The 25,718-nt window shown below is 42.1% G+C and overlaps 1 protein-coding gene across 1 annotated transcript in view; it reads right to left on the bottom strand.

The window, feature by feature from the left end:
• Window positions 1-6,149: 6,149 nt before the first annotated feature.
• The window catches only part of STAC (SH3 and cysteine rich domain), a 106,542-nt gene continuing 86,973 nt past the window's right edge, over window positions 6,150-25,718 (bottom strand). Inside the window, exons 9-11 of the mRNA XM_022553798.2 lie at window positions 20,319-20,370; window positions 20,087-20,224; window positions 6,150-12,223 (exon numbers count right to left, since the gene is read on the bottom strand). Coding sequence (XP_022409506.1) covers window positions 12,125-12,223; window positions 20,087-20,224; window positions 20,319-20,370 — 289 coding nt within the window. The 3' untranslated portion in view covers window positions 6,150-12,124. The remainder of the gene's footprint in view (window positions 12,224-20,086; window positions 20,225-20,318; window positions 20,371-25,718) is intronic.

The following is a 25,718-nucleotide window of genomic DNA, read 5'->3' as shown; positions in this document are numbered from 1 at the left end:
AATGTCTATTTCTCCAAGAGTAAATCATCACCAAGAATCCCTCATTGCTTCTTGTCTGCGGTATGTTGGAAAGGTGACTTTGCAAAAGTAGTCTATTTGCTGTAATTATCCAAATTTCAAATTAGAAATATAATAAAAATCCTTTTGTGTTCAGCATGGAAAGAAGACATTGGTAAGCAAATAAGCACGCATTTCACTCACATCAACAGTCAGCTGAGTAAGCTGAGCTTACTCAATACATTTTACTTTTAACATCACTCATAACTTGAGATTTAAAAATAATAAAATGCAAACAATTCCCAGTCTTTTTCCCCATTCCTCCACCCAACCTGAGGTGTGTCTAAAAGCAATACAAATGGAAAGGGGTAGGTGTACAAAGGGCCTTGTGGAGCCATGTCAGCAAGTGCTTTGTAAGTTGTTTTTCTGGAGGTGGTGATGAATCTGCCTCACTTTGTGACAGGGACTGGAACTGCATTCCCTGCCAAGGACAGAACAAAATCCAATCTCTAGTCCAGGTCCTGAATTTCATCTCTAACCTGGTGGGCTTTGCTGACTGATTTAACATGTTACCGGCAGACGTCATGGTCGTCTATTGCCATGACACGGATGTGCTAATAGATGGTGTGCTGGTCATGACAGATCGGGCTGGGGATTTTCCTGATGATGTCAATACTCATGGTACTCCGAACTTATCACAAAGATAGTGATATCCTTCTCCAAGGCAATCCAGCCTGGCATTCTACCCTCAAGGAGTTTAGGGTATATTCGCTGAAATAAATGTAAAAAAATTACCACCAGTCAAGCAAGAAGTGATAGATGCCAGCTAAGTGGTTCTGGTCAGGGTTATGCCGCTTCAGAGGTGCTGAGCTTGGTCTGGGGCCACTGGACTTGCTGGGCTTGCTTCTGTAGAGCCTGGGAAGCCACTAGAGGGTTTTGAGCATGGAGGCAACAGGATCAAAACAATGCTGTAGGAAGATGTTTCTGGCTTTGGGGCTGACTCTGAAAAAAACCCACTAGTTTTGTAGGTGGCACAAACTGGAGCTGTGATGTGATTCTCATCCAACAGTGATTGCTGTAATTTTTCTTTCTTTTAAAACTCCCTGAACCAATATTGAAAATTTCCAAGAATATTTTTAGAATCTCTTCTCTTAAAACTGGTTCCTTGGGACTTCCCTGGTGGTCCAGTGGTAAAGAATCCACCTTCCAATGCAGGGGATGCGGGTTCCATCCCTGGTTGGGGAACTAAGATCCTACATGCTGCGGGGCAACTAAGCCCACGTGCCACAACTACTGAGCTCGCGTGCCTCAACGAGAGAGCCTGTGTGCCGCAAACTACAGAGCCCGCACGCCTTGGAGCCCACATGCCACAACTAGAGAGAAGCCTGTGTGCCCCGGCTAAGACCCGACACAGCCAAAAAAATAAAGAAACAAACAAACAAAAAACTAGCTTCTTTACAGTTTTCTCCAGGGAGCTAAAGAGAACATTTACTTAGGAAATGACTTAGGTGATTCATCCTAAATGTAGAGGGGGAAGCTGTGGTGGAGAGCCCTGGTTGGCATTTCCTTCCTCCAAGGGCCGGCACTAAAGAAGTGATTGGAAGTCCTTGCAAGGTGTCTCTCATTTCAGTCCCACGGCTGCTTGCTCTTGACTTCCTTGTCTTTGAGAAAGCACATTAGCAAAAATAAATGAGAACATAGATGACCTGAATGCTTTAAGCATTTATTTAGTAGACACATATTGAGATTTACAGACTGCAGACATAGCTTTTCATTTTTGCCAGCATCCATTGAACATTAGTAAGACTATTCACATATTAGAACAACAAAAAAATCCAATTAATTCCTCAGAGCAGGAAGCAGATGGACCATATTTTCTGAAAATGGTTTTAATCACATACACATACATACACACACACACACACAAAATAAAAAATTTGAGAGAAAAATCAAAACTGTAATTACAGAGCATTTTAAAATGAATGACAATATGGTCAAAGCTGAACTCAGGAAAAGTTGTTGCCCTGGATGAGTTTTTACCTTAATAAAGAATGAAAATAAATGAACTAATAAGCACATTTTCAAAGAGCTGGTTTAAAAGGAGTAGTAGGGCTTCCAGGGTGGCGCAGTGGTTGAGAGTCCGCCTGCCGATGCAGGGGAGATGGGTTCGTGCCCTGGTGCGGGAAGATCCCACATGCCGCAGAGCTGCTGGGCCCGTGAGCCGTGGCCGCTGAGCCTGCGCGTCCCGAGCCTGTGCTCCGCAACGGGAGAGGCCACAACAGTGAGGGGCCCGTGTACCGCAAAAAAAAAAAAAAAAGTAGTAGTAGACAAACAAAAATACTGCCATGCATAGAAAACATGGGGTCAGGTGAGTAACCTGAGAACCTGAGTAAATGAGGCCAGTGTAGGAAATCTAAAGATGACCGATCATTTTCCTTGGACATAGGTATTTTCCTTTTCCAGGGTGTATGTTCAGTACTTCAGTATATCCTGACTTCCATGAAGACATGGAAGATGTTTAATAGCTGTTTAATCTTGATGATGAGATGATAAAAAAAGATCTGCCACGTTCTCATTTTTAAAAAGGAACTATAAAATAAATTGCTATTAACTTGTTAAAATTTCAAGGTACCACTAACAGTTTCTATTACCCACAGGAAGACTGAGGACTATTTAAAACTCCTTATTGGAAGCTAAGGAAAAAACATATTCCAAGGGTCAAAAACACCAGGTGTTATACAAAGCACACAACAGAATGGCAACTGAGAAAAATCTGAGAGATCGTTACAGGATGTCATCAAACTGTCGTTACAGGATGTCATTTTTTGTCCGAGTTGTTTGTAAGGGTTTTTGTTCTGTGATAAATCTGTGGAACGCAACTGCTCACTCAGTTTCCTGGGGATGCTATTTTGGGTGATGCTGAACTTTCTTTTATTCTCAGATTTATACCACCAGCCTACGCCCTGCTGGTCAGTATTTGCTAAAGTTATCGGAACATGAAAAAGCCACTCTTCCTTGTGAGTTTTTCATCCCTTGGGGACACAGATCCCACTTTCTTCTACTCCCTGCTGACTTAGATTCCAGAGTAGACTATCTTTCAGCCTTCATTTTTTACTATGATTGCTCACTTTTGTCCTTTGCAATACCTCATAGGTATCTTAGTGATATTGTAGGAAGAAAGGGGCTATTAGGTGGACCCGATATTATATAAGAATTCTCTACTGAAGAACTTTCCAAACTATATTCCTTGGAATGTTCTACTTGATGCTAATAGGTATTCCATAGTCCTAGATCACTTTATTTAAACCTAAGTTTCTATTTGAGCACACAACACTTTTTCATAGCTACCTGGGCCTGTCTGTAGGCTGGGGCTGACAGTAGGTTTCCTTCCTGGCTCTTTTGTCCTTGGAGCAGCCAGTGATCTGGACCAGCTTTTGGACTTCCATGGTGCTTCTTTTCTTTTTTTGCCTTTTAGCAATACTCGGCACCAGGCTATTTACATGTGTTGTGATCTTCCCACTGATTTTATTTTTCTTTCTTTAATAGCAAAGAGGACAAACTCTAAATTAAAGTTTCTACCATCTCACTAGTTGCTTTCAATATGTAATACAGATGCTGGACTCTTCATCCTGATAGGAGTGTGTGTGTGTGTGTGTGTGTGGTATAGAGCTGTGGGGGGGAGCAGTCTGTGGAATCAATCCTGCTAGTAGCCAGCTGGACATCTACATATGGGCTTTCTTTGCAGCCCCACTGCCCACGTTAGAGGTGCCTCAGATGTCTGCTAGTGATGGGAGGGTGAAAGAAGTTCTATTCTTCACCCCCTGGAGCCCTGAGGAAGGTTCAATCGGTTCTTCATTTCAAATTCACCACGATGGAATCCAATCCTACAGCACTGCTGGTGAAGTGCTGGGCACGGCGCCTGTGGTTTAGCTAGATGTGTGCCATCCCTTAGCTGGAGGCAGGGGGAGGTAAGGGGATGCAAGGCTGTTCCCTCACACTGTGAATATCCCCAGGCCCCCTTTTTCTTCTTCATATTAGCACTTTCCCCTCCTTTCCTGTCCCCTCACCTGGGTCTGTCTCCTGAGGTCTTCATCTCATCCCTATTCCAAAACTGTGGTCATTCTTCCAGCCATTTCTTGAGTTGTGGAAACCTTCAAGACTTTGGTAGGTTGAGATTGGTTCAGGATGGTGGAGTAGAAGGACATGTGCTTACTCCCTCTTGTGAGAGCACCAGAATCACAACTAACTGCTGAACAATCATCGACAGGAAGACACTGGAACTCACCAAAAAAGATACCCCACATCCAAAGACAAAGGAGAAGCTGCAATCAGATGGTAGGAAGGGCACAGTCACAATAAAATCAAATCCCATAACCACTGGGTGGGTGACTCACAGACTGGAGAACACTTATACCACAGAAGTCCACCCACTGGAGTGAAGGTTCTGAGCCCCACATCAGGCTTCCCAACCTGGGGGTCTGGCAACAGGAGGAGGAATTCTCAGAGAATCAGACTTTGAAGGCTAGCAGGATTTGACTGCAGGACTTTGACAGGACTGGGGGAAACAGAGACCCCATTCTTAGAGGTCACACAAGTGTAGTGTGCGCATCAGGACACAGGGGAAGGAGCAGTGACCCCCATAGAAGACCGAACCAGACCTACCTGCTAGTGTTGGAGGGTCTCCTGCAGAGGTAGAGGGCGGCTGTGGCTCACCATAGGGACAAGGACACTGGCAGCAGATGTTCTGGGAAGTACTCCTTGGTGTGAGCCCTCCTAGAGTCCGCCATTAGCCCCACCGAAGAGCATGTAGTTTCCAGTGCTGGGTCGCCTCAGGCCAAACAACCAACAGGGAGCGAACTCAGCCCCAACCATCAGCAGACAAGCGGATTAAAGTTTTACTGAGCTCTGTCCACCGGAGCACACCCAGCTCTATCCATCACCAGTCCCTTCCCATTAGGAAGCTTGCACAAGCCTCTTAGATAGCCTCACCCACCAGAGGGCAGACAGCAGAAGCAAGAAGAACTACAATCCTGCAGCCTGGGAACAAAAACCACATTCACAAGAAGACAGACAAAATGAAAAGGCAGAGGACTCTGTACCAGATGAAGGAACAAGATAAAACCCCAGAAAATCAACTAAATGAAGTGGCAACCTTCCAGAAAAAGATTTCAGAATAATGATAGTGAACATGATCCAGGACCTTGGAAAAGGAATGGAGGCAAAGATCGAGAAGATGGAAGAAATGTTTAACAAAGACCTAGAAGAATTAAAGAACAAACAAACAGAGATGAACAATACAATAACTGAAATGAAAACTACACTAGAAGGAATCAATAGGAGAATAACTGAGGCAGAAGAACGGATAAGTGACCTGGAAGACAGAATGGTGGAATTCACTGCTGCGAGACACAATAAAGAAAAAAGAATGAAAAGAAATGAAGACAGCCTAAGACACCTCTGGGACGACACTAAATGCAACAACATTCGTATTATAGGGGTCCCAGAAGGAGAAGAGAGAGAGAAAGGACCCGAGAAAATTTTTGAAGAGATTATAGTCGAAAATTTCCCTAACATGGGAGAGGAAATAGCCACCCAAGTCCAGGAAGTGCAGAGAGTCCCAGGCAGGATGAACCCTAGGAGAAACACCCCAAGACACATAGTAATCAAACTGACAAAAATTAAAGACAAAGAAAAATTATTAAAACAAGGGAAAAATGACAAATAACATAAAAGGGAACTCCCATAAGGTTAAGAGCTGATTTCTCAGCAGAAGCTCTACAAGCCAGAAGGGAGAGGCACGATATATTTAAAGTGATGAAAGGAAAGAAACTACATCCAAGATTACTGTACCTGGTAAGGATCTCATTCAGATTCAACAGAGAAATCAAAAGCCTTACAGACAAGCAAAAGCTAAGAGAATTCAGCACCACCAAACCAGCTCTACAACAAATGCTAAAGGAACTTCTTTAAGTAGGAAACACAAGAGAAGAAAAGGACCTACAGAAACAAACCCAAAACAATTAAGAAAATGGTCATAGGAACATACATATTGATAACAACCTTAAATGTGAATGGATTAAATGCTCCAACCGAAAGACACAGGCTTGCTGAATGGATACAAAAACAAGACCCATATATATGCTGTCTACAAGAAACCCACTTCAGACCTAGGGACACATACAGACTGAAAGTGAGGGGATGGAAAAAGATATTCCATGCAAATGGAAATCAAAAGAAAGCTGGAGTAGCAATTCTCATATCAGATAAAATGAACTTTAAAATAAAGAATTTTACAAGAGACAATGCAGGACACTACATAACGATCAAGGGATCAATCCAAGAAGAATATATAACAATTATACATATATATGCACCCAACATAGGAGCACCTCAATATATAAGGCAAATGCTAACAGCTATAAAAAAGGAAATCGACAGTAACACAATAATAGTGGGGGACTTTAACACCTCACTTACACCAATGGACAGATCATCCAAAATGAAAATAAATAAGGAAACACAAGCTTTAAATGACACAGTAGACCAGATAGAGATTTAATTGATATTTATAGGACATTCCTTCTGAAAACAGCAGATTACACTTTCTTCTCAAGTGCACACGGAACATTCTCCAGGATAGATCACATCTTGGGGCACAAATCAAGCCTCAGTAAATCAAAGAAAACTGAAATCACATCAATCATCTTTTCTGACCACAACACTATGAGATTAGAAATAAATTACAGGGAAAAAACCATAAAACCCACAAACACATGGAGGCTAAACAATACATTACTAAATAACCAAGAGATCACTGAAGAAATCAAAGAGGAGATAAAAAAATACCTAGAAACAAATGATAGCGAAAATACAATGACCCAAAACCATGGGATTCAGCAAAAGCAATTCTAAGAAGGAAGTTTATAGCAATACAATCCTACCTCAAGAAACAAGAACAATCTAAAATAAACAATCTAAGCTTGCACCTAAAGGAACTAGAGAAAGAAGAACAAACAAAACCCAAAGTTAGCAGAAGGAAAGAAATCATAAAGATCAGAGCAGAAATAAATGAAATAGAAACAAAGAAAACAAGAGCAAAGATCAATAAAAGTAAAAGCTGGTTCTTTGAGAAGATAAACAAAATTGATCAACCATTAGCTAGACTCATCAAGAAAAAAACTGAAAGCATTTCCTCTAAGATCAGGAACAAGACAAGGATGTCCACTCTTGCCACTATTATTCAACATAGCTTTGGAATTCCTAGCCATGGCAATCAGAGAAGAAAAAGAAATAAAAGGAATACAAATTGGAAAAAGAAGTAAAACTGTCACTGTTTGCAAATGACATGATACTATACATAGAGAGTCCTAAAGATGCCACCAGAAAACTACTAGAGCTAATCAATGAATTTGGTAAAGTAGCAGGATACAAAATTAATGCACAGAAATTTCTTGCTTTCCTATACACTAACAATGAAAGATCAGAAAGAGAAATTAATGAAACAATCCCATTCACCACTGCAACAAAGAGAACCTAGGAATAAACCTACCTAAGGAGGTAAAAGACCTGTATGCAGAAAACTATAAGACACTGATGAAAGAAATTGAAGATGGGACAAACAGATGGAGAGATATACCATGTTCTTACATTGGAAGAATCAATGTTGTGAAAATGACTATACTACCCAAAGCAATCTACAGGTTCAATGCAATCCCTATCAAATTACCAATGGCATTTTTTACAGAACTAGAACAAAGAAATCTTAAAATTTGTATGGAGACAGAAAAGACCCTGAATAGCCAAAGCAAAGACCCTGAATAGCCAAAGCAATCTTGAGGGAAACGGGGCTGGAGGAATCAGACTCCCTGACTTCAGACTACACTACAAAGCTATAGTAATCAAGACAATATGGTACTGGCACAAAAACAGAAATGTAGATCAATGGAACAGGATAGAAAGCCCAGAGATAAACCCACACACTTATGGTAAACTAATCTATGACAAAGGAGGCAAGGATATACAATGGAGAAAAGACAGTTTCTTTAATAAGTGGTGCTGGGAAAAATGGACAGCTACATGTATAAGGATGAAATTAGAACACTCCCTAACATCATACACAAAAATAAACTCAAAATGGATTAAAGATCTAAATGTAAGACTGGACACTACCAAACTTTTAGAGGAAAACATAGGAAGAACACTCTTTGATATAAATCACAGCAAGATCATTTTTTGACCCACCTCCTAGAGTAATGGAAATAAAAACAAAAATAAACAAATGAGACCTAATGAAACTTAAAAGCTTTTGCACAGCAAAGGAAACTGTAAATAAGGTGAAAAGACAACCCTTGGAATGGGAGAAAACATTTGCAAATGAATCAACGGACAAAGAATTAACCTCCAAAATATATAAATAGCTCATGCAGCTCAATGTTAAAAAAACAAACCCAATCAAAAAATGGGCAGGAGACCTAAATAGACATTTCTCCAAAGAAGACATACAGATGGCCAAGGGGCACATGAAAAGCTGTTCAACATCACTAATTATTAGAGAAATGCAAATCAAAACTACAGTGAGGTATCACCTCACACCAGTTAGAATGGGCATCATCAGAAAATCTACAAACAACAAATGCTGGAGAGGGTGTGGAGAAAAGGGAACTCTCTTGCACTGTTAGTGGGAATGTAAACTGACACAGCAACTATGGAGAACAGTATGGAGGTTCCTTAAAAAACTAAAAATAGAATTCCCATATGATCCAGCAATTCCATTACTGGGCATATACCCAGAGAAAAACATAATTCAAAAAGACACATGCACCCCAATGTTCATTGCAGCACTATTTACAATAGCCAGGTCATGGAAGTAACGTAAATGCCCATCGACAGACGAATGGAAAATGACGTGGTACATATATACAATGGAATATTACTCAGCCACAAAAAGGAACGAAATTGGGTCATCTGTAGAGACGTGGATGGATCTAGAGACTGTCATATAGAGTGAAGTAAGTCAGAAAGAGAAAAACAAATATCGTATGTTAATGCACATACGTGGAATCTAGAAAAATGGTACAGAAGGAACTGGTTTGCAAGGCAGAAATAGAGACACAGATGTAGAGAACAAACATGGACACCAACGGGGGAAAGTTGGGGGGAGTGGGATGACTGGGAGATTGGGATTGACATATATAGACTAATATGTATAAAACAGATAACTAATAAGAACCTGCTGTATAAAGATAAAAAAAAAAAAAAGACTCTGGTAGGTCATAGCAATCTTTGTCCTTGCCGTTTCCGCAGACAGGCAGGAGGAGAAACAGAGTGATGGCTCCTAAAATCTGTGTATGTGTGTTTGCGTGTGTGTGTGTGTGTATAAGCATCCATAGCAATCTGTGCTGTAAGGAACATCTTGTTTTTTTCTCTGATTATCTGCATGACTCCAGATCTTTAAGGAGCACTAGACATCTTGCATTTGGAGGGTTAACCTCCTGCCAATACTTGATGTTTGCAACAACTTATGGGCCACATTGTGCAGAAAAGTTTTTTTTCTCCTTTCTAACGCTGGCTCAAATTACAAAGTCCCTGTTCCAGTTATCTATTTTTGTGTAACAAATTACTCCCAGACTTAAAAAACGTATTTATCTTGCTCATAAATCTTACACTTGGGCATGGCTCAGCCAGATGATTGCTGCTCTGTGATGTCTGGGTTGTTCTCAGCTGCAGAAATGTGTGGTCTCACACTGGTTTCTCTCCAGCATTGTGGCCTCAGCGTAGATAAACTTACATGGCGGCTCAGGGTTCCCAGGGGGGAGTGTTCCAAGAGATCAAGGCAGAAGCTTCAGGGAGTTTTTTTCACCTAGCCACGGATATCATGGAGAAGCACTTCTGCTGCAGTCTACTGGCCACATAAGACCAGCACAGATTCAGTGTGGGAAGGGCCTAAACAAAGTCAAGAATGTCAGGAAGCAGGGATCGTTGAGGGGATCACCTTGGAGACTGGCTACCGTAGCCTCTTTCTGTTCAACTTTGAAAGGAAAACTGATTTTTTTAAAAAAAATTAATTTATTGATTTTTGCTGTGTTGGGTCTTCGTTTCTTGTGCGAGGGCTTTCTCTAGTTGTGGCAAGCGGGGGCCACTCTTCATCGCGGTGCACGGGCCTCTCACTATTTTGGCCTCTCTTGTTGCGGAGCACAGGCTCCAGACGCTCAGGCTCAGTAGTCGTGGCTCACGGGCCTAGTTGTTCCGCAGCATATGGGATCCTCCCAGACCAGGGCTCGAACCCGTGTCCCCTGCATTAGCAGGCAGATTCTCAACCACTGCACCACCAGGGAAGCCCAAAACTGAGTTTTTAAAATGCAGATTAAATTTGCATAGGATGTAACAAAACTGTACCCAAAAGCTTCAGTGGATATTCCAACAGAAAGAAGAGATCAGGACACATGTTTTCTATGCTCTTTCCAGCCATTGTGTTGTCTTTATTAAATGGAATATTGAATTAGAGGCAAAGAGTGTTTGTATTCTGGTGTTCCATTTTATGGAATGGCAGTCATGTTATCCACCCTGGCTCTCGAAGAATCCATCTTGATTCTGTACACTCAGTTTTGCATGTTGTATCAGAGAGGGAGGAAATCCAGGATGCTGGCTTTAAAACGAGAGTAAGGCATCCAAACTACTGTGAAACCAGCAGCCATCCCATCTCAGCTCCCAACTTCACACTGAGCAGTAACAAAAGAAATAAACGGAGACTAATGATGCTTTGGTTTGGGAAATAATGCTTACATGCACAGGATGCATCCACTTAAGTCTTTTAAAAACCAATTGTTCTAATGATTTTATTGCTCCGTAACAAAATAAACCAAACCGACATTAATTCGAAGGTCATTGTGAATTGAAGTTTAACTGCATTAATGACTGATAAGATGCAAATGTGAATGCTAGGAGGAGGCTTGAGGAGGAAGGCATCACAGTATATTGCATTCTTGTAAACATTAGTACAAATACAGAGTAACAGAGATTCCTCTAGTTGATGCTAAATAGGCCCCAAGTTCCTCTGTTTTCAGAGGGATGAAGCATTAAGGATTATTTTCCACTTTATATCTGCTGGGGCATAATATTCTGCCCTAAAGAAGAATGGATTCCTATTTGGCTACTTTTCTCTTAAGATGCTGTTTTTAGTTCTCCTCCATGTTTCTGGTTCCCTGCAAGGTGGGCTCAAACTCCCTTCAAAAGGGAGTCCTACAGGATGGCAGGAGGGGAAACCGTCCCCAGACAGAGGATGTCAAATGAAGATGAAGCACTCATGGAGACTTTTTTCCACATTCACTTCCCCAGCTCCATCTCCTTGGGGAAAGGACTTCATAATTGAAAGGGCTGTATAATCATCAATAACTAAGAGCTCTTTTTTTTTTTTTTTTTTTTTTAACTAAGAGCTCTTTGCCCCACCTTACCCCACTGGGCCCACTGTTTCCTTCCATGTCTCGTATCCTGCCTCCGTCACCTTTGTCAGTAACTAGAGTAGCCGGAGGGACTGCCTGACAGCAATTTTGGGGCAGATCATGTCTTTGCAGTTGGTGCCACATCAACTTATCCTTCACATCTAACGCAGGCCACCAGGACTTATTCGGAGGCCAGAGAGACAGCTCGATCACAGTGAGGGGCTTGTGGGGAGTACTGGGGGCTAGGAAGTAGGGCTTCCTGATGCTCTGCAGAGAGACTGTTGGGGGCTTAGATGTGATGATGCTGATTGGTCGGTACTGGGGACAAAGGTCTGGAACCAGAATCACACTTGGCTACGTGGATCTGAGCCTCAACTGGGGCCACTCCACAGACTGGAGCATCCTCCAGTGGGTTAACTGACACCACATGGACAGGGAGGGAATTGAGTCCTGGGGGATGGCGGTGGTTACTCGGCTCTGCTGGCCGACTCTCTCAGCCTCACCCCCATCTTTGGGCAGCCTGGATGTGCTGTGGGATGCGCCTCCTGCCTTGTGGCTGTTCCCCCACAGTCTCAGATTCTTGAGTCTTGTCTCACTGTTTCCTGGGTGGCGGGTCAGCGCGGCAGCCCCTCTGGGTTAACACAGTGTGAGGTGAGTTTGCCGACTGCAAAAGGAGGAGGGGCCAGCAATCAGATGTTTTCTAGAACGTCGAAGGGAACCAGACCTCTCTTCTTTCCACTGAGGACTCTGATAAAGCCGTCTTGTTCTTCTTCAGAAGTCACACAGATCTGGAAAAAAGGAAGAAAAAAAGAAACGTGTCAATAGGAAAGAAGCTAGAACCCGCGGCTTGAGTCACCGCTGGTTGAAGTCAGTGGAACACCAAATTGGAAAAGGGAGACTGGTTTAGGGAAACCGAGGCTCGGTGAGAAAAATATTTGATAAGAAATTAAGCAGCATCCTGGGTCCAGGCGTTGAATGTTTTCTGAGATTCAGCTTTACGAATGAGGATCAGTAAAGCAGGATTGATGATTCCGTGTCCCCCTGAAGAGTCCCTATGAGGACAGAATGAGATAATGCTTATCACAGAGCCTAGCATGTGGCACGCAATGAGTCCTCAATATATTATTTTAAAATCCAAAATAATGGCTACCATTTAGCAGGCTCCTGTCATATGCCTGGAAGTTTATACATATAATGTCAGGAAGTCAAAGGAAGCTATTTCATTCTTGGTCACAAGAAAATAGATGCTATCATCTTGCATATTCCAGAGTAAGACCACCTATGCTGGACTTAAAAAAGGAGGTGGTTAAAATCCATTTGGGCATTTTGTCATTCACCACTAACAGGCCATTGAAGGGCGTGTAAGGGTGGCTGTGGCCAGCTGTAAATGAGAAGCAGTTCTGAAGGGCTGTCAGCGTGCTGAGTTTCTCCTGCTGAACCTGCTTCCAAGGGTGGTGAGTTTTGTCTTTGGTTGGACTGCCTAGAAACAGAGCCTGAGACAGGAATCCCTGTGCAAGTGACTTGCTGTGGGAGTGCCCTCGGGAGGTGGAACATGAGGGAAGCAGGATGGGGCAGGAGAAGGAGCTGGCAAGGGTGTGGTCTCAGCTGGAGGTGAACCTCAGCCTGATCCCACAGCGGGCGCCGTAGCGTTAACTGTGTCATAGGATTGACCCACTTTCAAGCAAGGGGTCTGGCATTTTGGACCCCACATTACTCCTTGGTCACTGGCTGCTGACCTGCGGAGTGAGAGCGTAACTCTGGTGAGGCAGCTTTTGTTCCACCAAGGGGTATTCGCTGGAGAAGGGACAGCTATGAGTTGTTAGTCGCTGACATAGCAACTGGAAGATGGGTGCACATGCCTAGTGAAGGGGATGTAGGCAGGGCACCAACAGAAACCAATAGAGCGGGTTCTTCTTTTACACAGAATAAGGAGCTTTATGATTAAGTATTAGGATACTTAAAGAGCTTGATTTGTGACTCCTGAGGCTTGGGGCACACAATGGACTGGTATCTGATTCATGTTTCAGAAATCTACCACCTGGTGGTTAAGTGCCCCTCTTGGCTCAGTTCCATTTTAGTCCTATCTGGCTAAAGTCCTTCAGTCTAACCCACTTCCGGAAGCGCATATGCTAATAATGTCTAAGGTTTCCCCCTGCATTGCCTCCAAGCTCGTTAACATTTAAATATGCTGCCACTTATAGCAGAAGAACAGTCATTTTATTTAAAAAGATTTTTTGCCTAGCATTCTTAGACTCAGTTTTCCCCTCAAAATACCTGTGAAAAGATAGGGAGTTGGAGGTGGGGAAGAAATGTCAAAATACTGAACGCCCAGACTGACAGCCATTCCAGAAGCTGAAATTTCCATAAGACCTTTGGAGCTGAGCTCAACTGATGACAGAAGCAAGTTGTGCTGCTGGACCAAGGATAAATCTACCAGCCTAAAAGATGACGCAGGCCTTGTTGGTTGATATCAACAGTCATTACTGCCCCCTTCCCATGCAGCAGAGTCCGGACTTCTGTTCTGTTGTCTATCCTTAACCCTGCAGGACTCAGGTAAATCCTAATTGGTCCAAGTCTGTTTCTACCCTCCTTGCTAATGATTCTTAGTGGTTCCCATGGGACTCAGTTCCAGCCAATGAAACAGGATGGAATATCTGCTCGGAAACTTCTGGGAAGAGTTGCTTTCCTCTTAAAAGAGATGCACTAGGAAGAAAATCTCTTTCTTTTTCTGGCAAGGATTCCTGGAGTGGCTGCAGCCATCTGTGACCACTAGGGGAGGTGGCTAACATTTCAAGCATAGCAGAACAGAGGGGTGGAGGAATCTAGATCCCTCTCCGATCATGGGATCAAGCTGCGGAATTACGAATACAAGAACTGCCCTTACATCTTATATGAGTAAAATATACCTTTTGCGGTTGACTCAATTGGAGTTTTGTGACTTGAGATATGTATTAGTTCACTTCTGCTGTCATAAATTACCAGAAATTAGTGGCTTTCAACAACACAACCTATTATATCACAGTTCTCTAAATCCTATGTCTGGTGGGCTTGGCCAGTTTTCTCTGCTCTGGGTTTCACAAGGCCAATATCAGGGAGTCAGTAGGGTCCTATTCCTTTCTTTCTCTTCTATTTCTCTAGGAGAGAATCCAATTCCAGGCTCATTTAGGTTGTTGCCGAATTCAGTTACTTGTAGTTGTAGGACTGAGGTCCCTGTTTCCTTGCTGGCTGTCAGCCAAGGGTCATTCTCAGCTTCTAGAAGCCACCTGAATTCCCTGACTTGTGGCCCCTTCCTACAGCTTCAAATCCAACAAGGGTGGGTTGAGTCCTTCTCACACTTAATCTCTTTCTGACCTGCCCTTCTGCCTCATCTCTCTTCTGCCCTCTTTTGCTGCATCTCCCTTTCTCCAGCCAGCTACATTTCACTGCTTTTAAGGGCACAAATGATTAGATTTGGCCAATGTAGACAATCCAGGCTATCTCCCTGTCACGTGGTCCATAACCTGCAATAAAATCACATCTGCAAATTTGCTTTTACATAGGAAACAAATCCAAACAAATCTGGATTTGTTTCCTATGGTGGCTATAACAAATTACCATAAATTTTGTAGATTAAAACAACACAAATTTATTATCTCACAGTCTTGGAGATCAGAGTCCCCAAATCAGGGTGTCATTAGGTCTGTGTTCCTTCCACAGGCTCCAAGAGAGAATCTGTTTCCTTACCTTCAGCTTCTAGAGGCCACCTGCATTCCTTGGCTCATGGTCCCTTCCTGCATCTTCAAAGCCAGCAGCACAGCATCTTCAAATCCCTCTCTTTCTTCCTCTCTACTTCTACTGTCACATCTCCTCTGACTAGGACCCTCCTGTCTGCCTCTTATAAGGATCCCTGTGATTACATTAGGTTTACGTGGGAACCTACTTAACTTAAAGAAAACCTGCTGTAGAGGAAAGCGGGCTGTTTGAGAAGAAAATACTACAAGGAAATAAACACTAAATTAAGATCAATGTTAGAAGTTATGAAAGCTTGAATCAAACTTCAGAAAATTAAAGTGAAGTGCGGGACTATCTTGAAACATTCTCCTAGGAAGAAGTGAAGTGATAAAGTGGGAAGCAATAAAGAGATTAAAACCATAAGGGAAATATGATAAAACAGAGATGATTCAACTGAAGCATTATTAAGTTCCTGAAGGAAGAAGCATTAAGAACAAAAGGCAAAGGACCAACTGGGGGAATCGTTGGCCACACATGATAGATCAGGTGTAAATATTTTTAAAGGATAGAAAACTTTTTCAGTAGTGTAAGAAAACAAGAAAGTACACAGATTATTCATAAAAGAAATACAAATGTGTTAAAATTTCAACCTCTCTAAGCATCCAGGAAATGAGGATTAACATGAAATATTATTCACTTATCAAAACAACAGATATCATTTTGCATGATATACAAATATGTAAGAAATAGTAATGTTCAGTTCTGGCAAGGATGTGGTAACCTGAATATTTTCATAAACAGCTGATGTGGGTGTAAACTGGCACAAATGTTTGGGAGGCAATTTGGCAGTATGTATCAAGAACTGTAAAAATTGTTTATCTGTTTTCCTGTAAATTCTAAAGCATATCCTAAAGAAGTAATCAGAGTTATAAAAAACAATTTAGGTTTAGAGGTGTTCATTGCAGTTATCCACAATAGTTTTAAAAACTCTGAATATCCAATCATAGAGGAAAACTTAATACATTCTTGTACACCTACACTAGGGGTTGGAAAAATTTTTCTGTAAAGGACTAAATAGGAAACATTTGCAGGCCACGTGGTCTCCACTGCAATGACTCAACCCAGCTGTTGCGGTGTGAAAGCAGCCGCAGGCGGTGCAGGCAATACATAGATGAATGAGTGCAGCAGTGTTCTAATAAACTGTATTTCAAAAACAGGGCCAAGACTGATCCATTGGTTATAGTTTCCCAACCTCTGATCTACATGATGATATGTTATACAACTGCTAAACCATGCTTTTTGTTTTTCTTTTTTTTTTTGCGGTACGCGGGCCTCTTACCGCTGTGGCCTCTCCCGCTGCAGAGCACAGACTCCGGATGCGCAGGCTCAGCGGCCCTGGCTCACGGGCCCAGCCGCTCCGCGGAATGTGGGATCTTCCTGGACCGGGGCACGAACTCGTGTCCCCTGCATCGGCAGGCGGACTCTCAACCACTGTGCCACCAGGGAAGCCCAAACCATGTGTTTTGATAAACATTAAGTAACTAAGTTTTAAAAAAAGTTGGGAAACTAAATATAATATGATATCAAAATAAGAATTAGAAGAAAAGTCTGGTGGGAAATAACATGAAAGTAATTATGTCGATAGTTGCTTGATGGCTGAATTACCTGTGATCTTTACTTTCTTCTTTGTAATTTTTGAGGGTATTTTCCAAATTTTCTCCACAATAAAAGCATTTTAGTTTTATTAATCTAAAAATGATTTATCCATTTTTCTTTAAAGCTTTTATAGAACACAAGAATCAAAATAGTTCTCTAAGGATGACAGAACTATGGATGAATTAAAACATAGTTTTATGGTGTTTAAGTTGATTTAATAAGGATAGTTTTTAAATTTCAAAAATGAAGAAAACATACTCGTGTCAATGCAAACTCTAGGTGTGTTCACAACAAAAAGATAACTTAATTCTATCTGCAGCAAAAGTTCTGTGAAAAAGTAATGTAATAATTGTGAGACAAATTAACCCCAGAGGCAGAAATTTCATCAAAGAGACGCATTACATTTGTTTTCAGGATTTAATTTCCTCTACTTCCCTGCTAATGACCATTTGTCTCTTTATATTTTTAGAGTTTAAATATCATGCTATTTTCTGATGTTTACTAGGTAATTTTAGGTGGTACTGGCCACTGTAGATGGATGTCCCAGTTAGGCTTTTCTCTGAATGATGACGGCAGCAAGGGTAATGACCCCGTTCAGCACCCACGGTGGTCAGGCACTGTGCTGACGCTTTACACAGGTGATACATGTAACTTTCACCTCCATGTCAAGAGACAGATGCTACTATGCCAATTTTACAGATGAGAACATTGACTTTCAGAGATGACTTTGTCAAAATCACACAGGATACAGATCCATTTCTGTATGATACTGGAATCTGTGTTTTGCTACTACATTAGACTCCCCTCAATCAACAAGCATGTTTTGAACTTTTACACGTAAAATAATTTGAGACACTAAAGTGGAGACAAATTTAAAATTTCTTCTCAATAATAGATTTTTTAAATGGAATTTTCTTTCAGGGGGCTGATATTTTCCAAAAATTGGTACCCACATTGATGACAAAGATCGAAAATAGAGATTTGTATAGGAGTAAAGAGATCTCAGTGCTTTTTGTTGACCCATATGTAATTGGAAATAAAAATGCCTTTAGGGCTTCCCTGGTGGCGCAGTGGTTGAGAGTCCGCCTGCCGATGCAGGGGACACGGGTTTGTGCCCCGGTCCGGGAAACTCCCACATGCCGCAGAGCGGCTGGGCCTGTGAACCATGTCCGCTGAGCCTGCGCATCTGGAGCCTGTGCTCCACAACGGGAGACGCCACAACAGTGAGAGGCCTGAGTACCACAAAAAAATAAAAAAAATAATGCCTTCAGTTGTCAAAGAACTACTATAGGGCTTAAAAGTGAAAAATGGAAATGAAGGTCATTCTCAAATCTTAGCTTTGATCGGAGCATCTGGGACGTCTGTAAAAAAAGGCTGATTCCCTGCCTTTGCCCTGAAAGTTTCTGCTTCAGCAGGTGTGGGATGGAGTTAGAAATCTGCATTTTCAGGGACTTCCCTGGTGGCACAGTGGTTAAGAATCCGCCTGCCAATGTAGGGGACACGGGTTCAAGCCCTGAACTGGGAGGGTCCCACATGCCGTGGAGCAACTAAGCCTGTGCACCACTACTTCTGAGCCTGCGCTTTAGGGCCTGCGAGCCACAACTACTGAGCCCGCGGGCTGCAACTACTGAAGCCCGTGCGCCTAGAGCCTGTGCTCCACAACAAGAGAAGCCACTGCAATGAGAAGTCCACACACCGCAACGAAGAGTAGCCCCTGCTCGCCGCAACTAGAGAAAGCCTGCGCGCAGTAACGAAGACCCAACACAGCCAAAAATAAAATGAATTTAAAAAAAAAAAAGAAATCTGCATTTTCAGCAAGCTCCCAGGTGATTCTGATTCACATGGTGCAAAGACCATACCTTAGAAATACCAGGCTAGACAAATATCAGGGTTATAGCCCTTTCCTAAACAATTATGGGTAGATTCATGCGGTTCCAGGTTCAGGCCAAAATGCTGTGTTGTGTCTCGAGCGTGTCTAATTAAAGATGGTGGGTTGTTTGTCTCACCCCCACCCCGGCAGGTTGTCAGTTCAACCATGAGAGTGGAGAATGTGAGCTCATTCCCAGAAAAATTTTTTTTCGGGGGGAATACGGCCAAGGGATTGGTAGAAGTCTTTGAGCAGCTGTTCTGCTTCTGGAAATTGATCAACTTAAGCAAATTTTAACTTGCCTTCTGTTTTCACTGATTTGTATTTTAATAACGTAAAACAATGTTTAATCTCAAATGGGGAAGCAAAAGATTATTCTGAGAAAAAAAATCAAACAAGCTAGCAAAATTATGTAATAATGCTTTGCCAATAAAGGTGAACATCCTTCCCGAATGTATTTCATTCAAAAGACTTTCCAGATTTTGTAACAGGAAGGATACAGTGGGTAATCCTGGAGAAGTTTGAAACACTGGTGTGGAATCCAGCTAGGAAATGTCCCATTTTCTTTGTGGGATGTTTATGGCATTAGAGATGGGGTCTCAGTCTGATAAGGGTGATTCCATTGCCTGGAATCAAGAATGACTCAGTAGGGCTTCTGTATGAGGAAGAATTTGTTTCCAAGGGCCCTTCTGGTCCTAGGACACTTGCCCTGAGGACACTTGCTTCCTGGGGAACCAAACTATGCAAAAGGCACTTTACATTCTGTTTGTTCCACATTGTCCAGGGCACATGGCTCAGTGGAAGGCACTGACTTGAAGCTTGCAGACCTATCTTTAAGTTCCAGCCTGGCCACTTACCAAGTTTTTGCCCCTTGAGCAAGGTACCTGACCTCTATGAACCTTTGTTTCCTCATTTATAGGGCATGTATAGAACTTCAAAAAAATGTAGGTATATAAGCTCTATAAATAATATATAATCTATATGTTTGGTTCCCAGGGAAGGCAAGTGAGCTTCCTAACACTTTGGTTTTGCATGTTTAGATCCTCCTACACTAATATCATTGGACTAAGTATCTTCTCTCAAAGTGAATACTTCGCTTGTGACTCCACTCATTCAGACTTACATGTACTGCTATTTGTCAAAGTGAGTTACTCTGGGGCTTCCCTGGTGGCGCAGTGGTTGAGAGTCCGCCTGCTGATGCAGGGGACGCGGGTTCGTGCCCCGGTCTGGGAAGATCCCACATGCCGCGGAGCGGCTGGGCCCGTGAGCCATGGCTGCTGAGCCTGCGCGTCCGGAGCCTGTGCTCCGCAACGGGAGAGGCTACAACGGTGAGAGGCCCGCGTGCCGCAAAAAAAAAAAAAAAAAAGAGTTACTCCGTTTTGGTCATACTTGGTATGTGTTTGTGTGCTTTACTCACCTGATTCTCTTTCAGTGTTATCTGCCCCTGTTCCTTACACCCAATGAAGGTTCTAACACATTTAAAAATCTTCTCATTTTGTTGTACTCTCTGAACAAAGTTGGCTGGAAAGAAGCCAATCCTGTCTTGAATTTTCCCCTGAAAGGAAAAAGGAGGCATGCATCCACAATTGTAGCATTCATTGTGATTATATTTACCAAATGACTTTTCTTCAAGAAAAAGCAATACTTACTTTCCACCAGTCTTCATTGGAGTCCTCTAGGAGAGTAATCATGTCTCCTGGCCTAAAATGAAGAATGAATGAATGAGTTGGGTGGGGAAGTAGAGGGGGTGAAAGAGAAAAAGATGGTCCTTTAAAGTCAGAAGTGGTAGCTTTTCACTTACACAAATAATCCTACAATAAATAGGACTAAAATAAACATGACTTTTACCTGTTCTTCCCACCCATGAAAGTAGCTTTGTTAGATACTGAAAGCAAGTGTAATTTCTGTGCTGTATTTTAAAAATATTCTTTAGCCTTATTTTTATATTATACATAGATGATCATCTTTGCATTGAAAAAAACTCTAAAATTTGGAAGTCTAAAATATGAAAACTGGAGTTTCTTCATATTCTGCCCCATAATCCTCCTCCCATTGCCCAGAGGTGACCACTGTGAGTGGTTTCCTGTGCCTCCTTCTGGACCCTTTTTCATGCACTGACATTTATACAGAGATATAGATGTATTTGGCTGTTTCTTTTGTTTACTAATGACATCTGGAATGAGACATTATCTTTATTATCAGCTATGTCTTCTCAGTACCTTCTTGAAACCATTTTTACTTAGTTCCACTTCCCTTGTCTGCCACCTTTTATGTAGGTATAATCTGGAATTTTGTTTTAGACTTGTGTGTGTGTGTCTGTTATATCCTTCATCAAGAATTACTTGGTTTAACTGAAGAATTACATAATGTTTTTGCTCTTGGAATTATTGTAGATATGGTGATTATTTGCCACTTCTCATTGGATTTTCACATCCACGTATGTGTGTGTGTGTGTATGTGTCTTTTCATCCCTTCTTCTCTGCACCTAATGACACTTTTACAATCTGAAGATTGTACTCTTTTTCAACTTGGGAAAATCTTGTCTATTTTTTTCACTGTATTCTCCCATTCATTTTTCTCTCTTCTTTCTTCCTGGAATTTCTATGCAACACATGTTGGACCTGCTGGATCAATCATCTATATCTTTTGTCTTTCTTACACATTTTCTGTCTTAAAAAAAGACTCTGGGACTTCCCTGGTGGTCCAGTGGTAAAGAATCTGCCACAACTAGAGAGAAGCCCGCACGCCGCAATGAAGAGCTTGTGTGCCGCAAGGAAAGATCCCGGATGCCGCAACTAAGACCCGATGCAGCCAAAAAACACAACAATAACAGCGCTTACCCGCCCCAAAAGAACAACTCTGTTCTAAAATTTTTCTCAATTTAATCTTCCTAATTGCTTAATGGGCTTGTCTCTTCTAATATTTATTATAATACTGAGAATTTAAAAAAAATTGAATTTCTAAGCATTCTGTATTATTTTCTGAAAGTTTCCTTTTAACATTTGTCACTTTATGTTATGGATGGAATAGTATGATGGATCTTTCTGAGGATATTATTATATATTTAGAACAATATTTCTCCCCTTTATTGAATGATTTGTTTCCACTAGGATTAGTTAGCCTGTTCTTTATCATACTACTTTACTTCTCCTTCCTATCAAGGTATTTTCTCCAACACCTGTTTCTCGGCTGTCTCTTTATATTCATGACTGAAATCAGAGGGTGTGAATCGCTGGGCAAGTTTCTCTGCTATCACATACATCTGTATCTGCAATGTATGCGGGTCAATTTCAGGCTCTGCTTAAGAGAGCAGGGTGTGTCAGTCGACGCATCTCATCTTTGGATGCTTGAGAGTATAGCAGACAAGCAGTCTGGAGCCTCCTACCACCACCCCAATGGCTAAAACAAGGGTGGCTTTCTTAACCCCAGGGAGGGAGAAGGTTAGATTATTTTCCTCCAAGTAGAGCTATCTTTTCCTTCCCTCCTGCTCTCTAGAAGCTCTGGAGGTCCAGAATTATCTCAACACAATTCTTTTTCTTTCTCAGTCTTTCATGCCCACACAGGAGCCCTCCTTGGGCAAGGGTTCCCTTTCTTTAGAGTACAGGTAATGGTTTAATTCTAGAGTCAAACACCATTGCTGCCTATTTCTCATTCTAAGTAGTAACACGGTGTTATGAACACTGTTGGGACTCTGTATCAGTTATATATTGCTATGGTAATGCTGTGTAACAAACAGCCCCCAAACCTCAAAGACTCACTCACATTCTTGGGTGTTGGCTGCTGGCTGGGATGACTGGGGTGATTTTGCCTTATTCCATGTTTCTCATACCCCAGAAGGTCAGTTGGGACTTTCATGGCATTGCCAGGGCAGCAAATGGAAATGTGAAAAACACATAAGACCTCTATGGCCTAGGCTCAGAGCTGACACATTTTCATTTCTGCCTCATTTTATTGGGCAAAGAAACTCTGCAGTGAGAGGAACTGTAAAGTCTCATGGCAAAGGGTATGGATACAGGGTTGGTGAAGAATTGGGGCCATTAATACAATTCAGTCACCAAGACACCATCATGCTCTTTAATGAACCTGTTGTGAATTCAGTGTCTCTTTTGTGCTCTTACATTTAAACTTGTTTTTTTCCTGAGCATCCTTTGGTCTCTGGTCATCTGCCTTGTTCTCTATTTGCTGTAGTCTCCCAGGAAACTCCTAAGATTTTTTGGTCTCTGATAGTGTTATTTCTTATTTTCTAGTACTATGATGGATGTATTCTTTAAAAAATATATTTTCTGACATTTTAAGGGATTGGAACAAGAAGGGAAGTAGATTTGTGTGCTCCTTTTGCTATTCTGGTTCAATCTCCTCTGCTGTCATTTTCAATTTTCAGTTAATATCTATCTTCTTAGGGGATTCCAAATATAACAGGCTTGTTGCACCCGAAGCATTAAACACAACGGGCATTTTGGTATTTCAACAGTCACAGTATCATGCTGATGCCACAGAAAGTGAGAAGGCTGAAAATCACTCTTTTCTCAGGTGAGGGATTTAATTAAGCAGCAAGGATAAAAGTCAATGTAGAAAAGTCCTTCTAGCTCCAGCAGATTTTATTTAGCCTAGTAACCTAAGAAACCATATGTTAAACTACATTGACTTTGCTGATGGTTCAGTAGAAATTGTAAGTAGGGAATCAAGGTTGGAAGAGGCGACTTTTCCTAAGGGTGTAAAACAGTGCTGCCTGAATCCAGCTTCTATTTTTATGGTCTAGAGAGTCAGTCTTCACCGTGCCCAGATGTGGACAGTCCCTGAGCCCATGACCTATGTTAACTAAACCACACATTAGGATAAGGCACTCATTGGAATACAAGCTATAATTTTATGAGAAAGACTAGACATCCTGATAGTGTGATGGAGTTTCTGTCTTTTCCTATAAAAGAGCACTGCCAGCATCTAAAATTCCTTGGTAAGTGAGGAGAATTACATTCATCCCTTTATCATTTGTTGTTTTGTTTACCCACTCATTCAACAGATATTACAGAACACTGACTCTGAAAGAGTGATTTTACTAGGCACTGGGTATACTTTGGTGAGTAAAGTCCTCACTGGAGCTAATATTCTAGTGAGAATGATAGATAACAAGCAAATGCATAATTAAACTTTTAATAAATATAGAATGTGTATATATAACTAATAAATATATATGAAGGAAATAAACAGGATGCAGTCATAAAGAATAAGAGTGGACCCCTAATGATATTATTTAAATACTCTAGTCATCAGGCAGAGACAGCTAATGTCTCTTTTTCAGTTTGGGGAGGATCTTGCTCTAGGGTGGCACTTGAATCCAAGACAACAACTCTCTAACATCTGGGCAAGCACACATATGGCCTGTGGGATTTCTACTGCCCTCTTGCCTCTGCCTGGCATTTTTCTCTTCTCTTCCCAGCATTCTTCCCCACTGAGGCTGCTTTAGATCCTTTCCCACACTGAGCTCCAGGCAGTTGATCTGAGTAGGCATGCAAGATAAAATCACTCTGTGTAATATAAGATTTTTAATTTATTTTTAAAAATATGCCTTGACCAGTTTTGAAACTCTGGCAAGAGATTGGTCAGTTCCTCCTTAAACATCTGATTAAATCAACACCCACACCACTTCCCTCATGAGGCTGGGATGCTCCGGGGCACTATGTACCAGCCCCATCCCTAAATGCCCCGGGGCCAGGTACCAGACAGCTAGGGACAGCCTCTGCACCCTGGAGCCTGTGAAGTTATTCAAATTAGCTAACCCACAGGAAGCCTGGGAAACCTCACTAATCCCAGCTGCTGACCATACATAAGCTGCCCCTACAGCTCCAGCTGCTGTTACCCTGACTCCCTGGTCGGCCAGTGTGGCCCTGTGTGGCAGCCCTTTACTCTCAACTGTGAGTTCTCTTCTAACCTGTTCTCAACTTAGTTCTCTTCTCCTACCTGTGGTGTCAGAGTGCCATGTCCTGCCATCAAAGAACTAAGTCAACACTCTGCCTACATGCTGTACATAGGAAGAGCCTTGCCATCGATCCTGGAGGAATGGAGGCCTAATGCTTAAAATTCTCCTTCCCTTGGTTGGTCCTAGGATGGACACTGCCAGCGCGTGACTCTCTGCCTCTAGCTGTTTCATGCCTCTGTGGCTGACCAGGCCCCTTTCCATGAAACAGTTCTTTCTTATTTCACATTATCACACTCCAGGCATGTTAGAAGAAAGTCCTGCTCTGGTCTAGCAGCTATTTTCTCTCTTCCAGGTGGCTTTATGTTCCTGATCCATTATATATCGATTTTATAATTTAACTCTATATTTCCAAATCTTGGAGAGGAACTCATCAGGCTCCCAAATACTGAAAAAAGCGTACTTTTGCTTAATTCAATCAATCAGAGCATCCTAAGTTCAGGTAAAAATTCTGCTGTATTGTAACCCAGAATTTTATACATTGACAAAAAGTACAATGCTCTTCAGACACAACACAAGCATGAGCCTCCTACTTGGAGCAGACAGATCAGAACACTGCAGCTGGCCTTTTCGTTTGTTCAGTAAAATTGGTCTTAAACCCAGAGGAAAATTTTCAGGTTGGTTATGTCTTGATTCATGGAACATCTTGAAATGAAGAGGGAACTGTGGGCTATCAATAGGAGCAGGAATAAAATAACAAAGCTAACTACAGAATCATGGCTTCGTGGTGAGGACAGAGTTCTCTCTGTGTGTGTGTGTGTGTGTGTGTGTGTGTGTGTTTATGTGTATGTGCATGTGAGCCTGATGGTTGCTATCTGGGGTCACTTCCAGAAGTCCTCTGCCTCCCTCATTTCTCGATTTTCCACTTGGACACAGAACCCATCTCGCCCTCAATCAAGTAAACTGGTTTCAGGGACTCAGAGGGCACAGTTTACGTGGAGCGTATGAATGATGCAAGCGAGCCTGGCCATCTACAGGGAACCCTTCTGCAAGGTGTTATGAAGATGGTTGAGTCTTTCATGGGTGGGAGCTCCTGGAGGGTGGGTTGTGAGCTGTCCTGAGGCCCCCCATCCAG

The sequence above is a fragment of the Delphinapterus leucas genome, chromosome 10 (genome assembly GCF_059928025.1).
Source record: "Delphinapterus leucas isolate spDelLeu-1000000601 "Yukka" chromosome 10, BTC_Dleu_Yukka2, whole genome shotgun sequence".
Classification (NCBI taxonomy): domain Eukaryota; kingdom Metazoa; phylum Chordata; class Mammalia; order Artiodactyla; family Monodontidae; genus Delphinapterus; species Delphinapterus leucas.
Note: the sequence above shows the minus strand (reverse complement) of the source record. Positions and strands in the feature narration are given on the sequence as shown.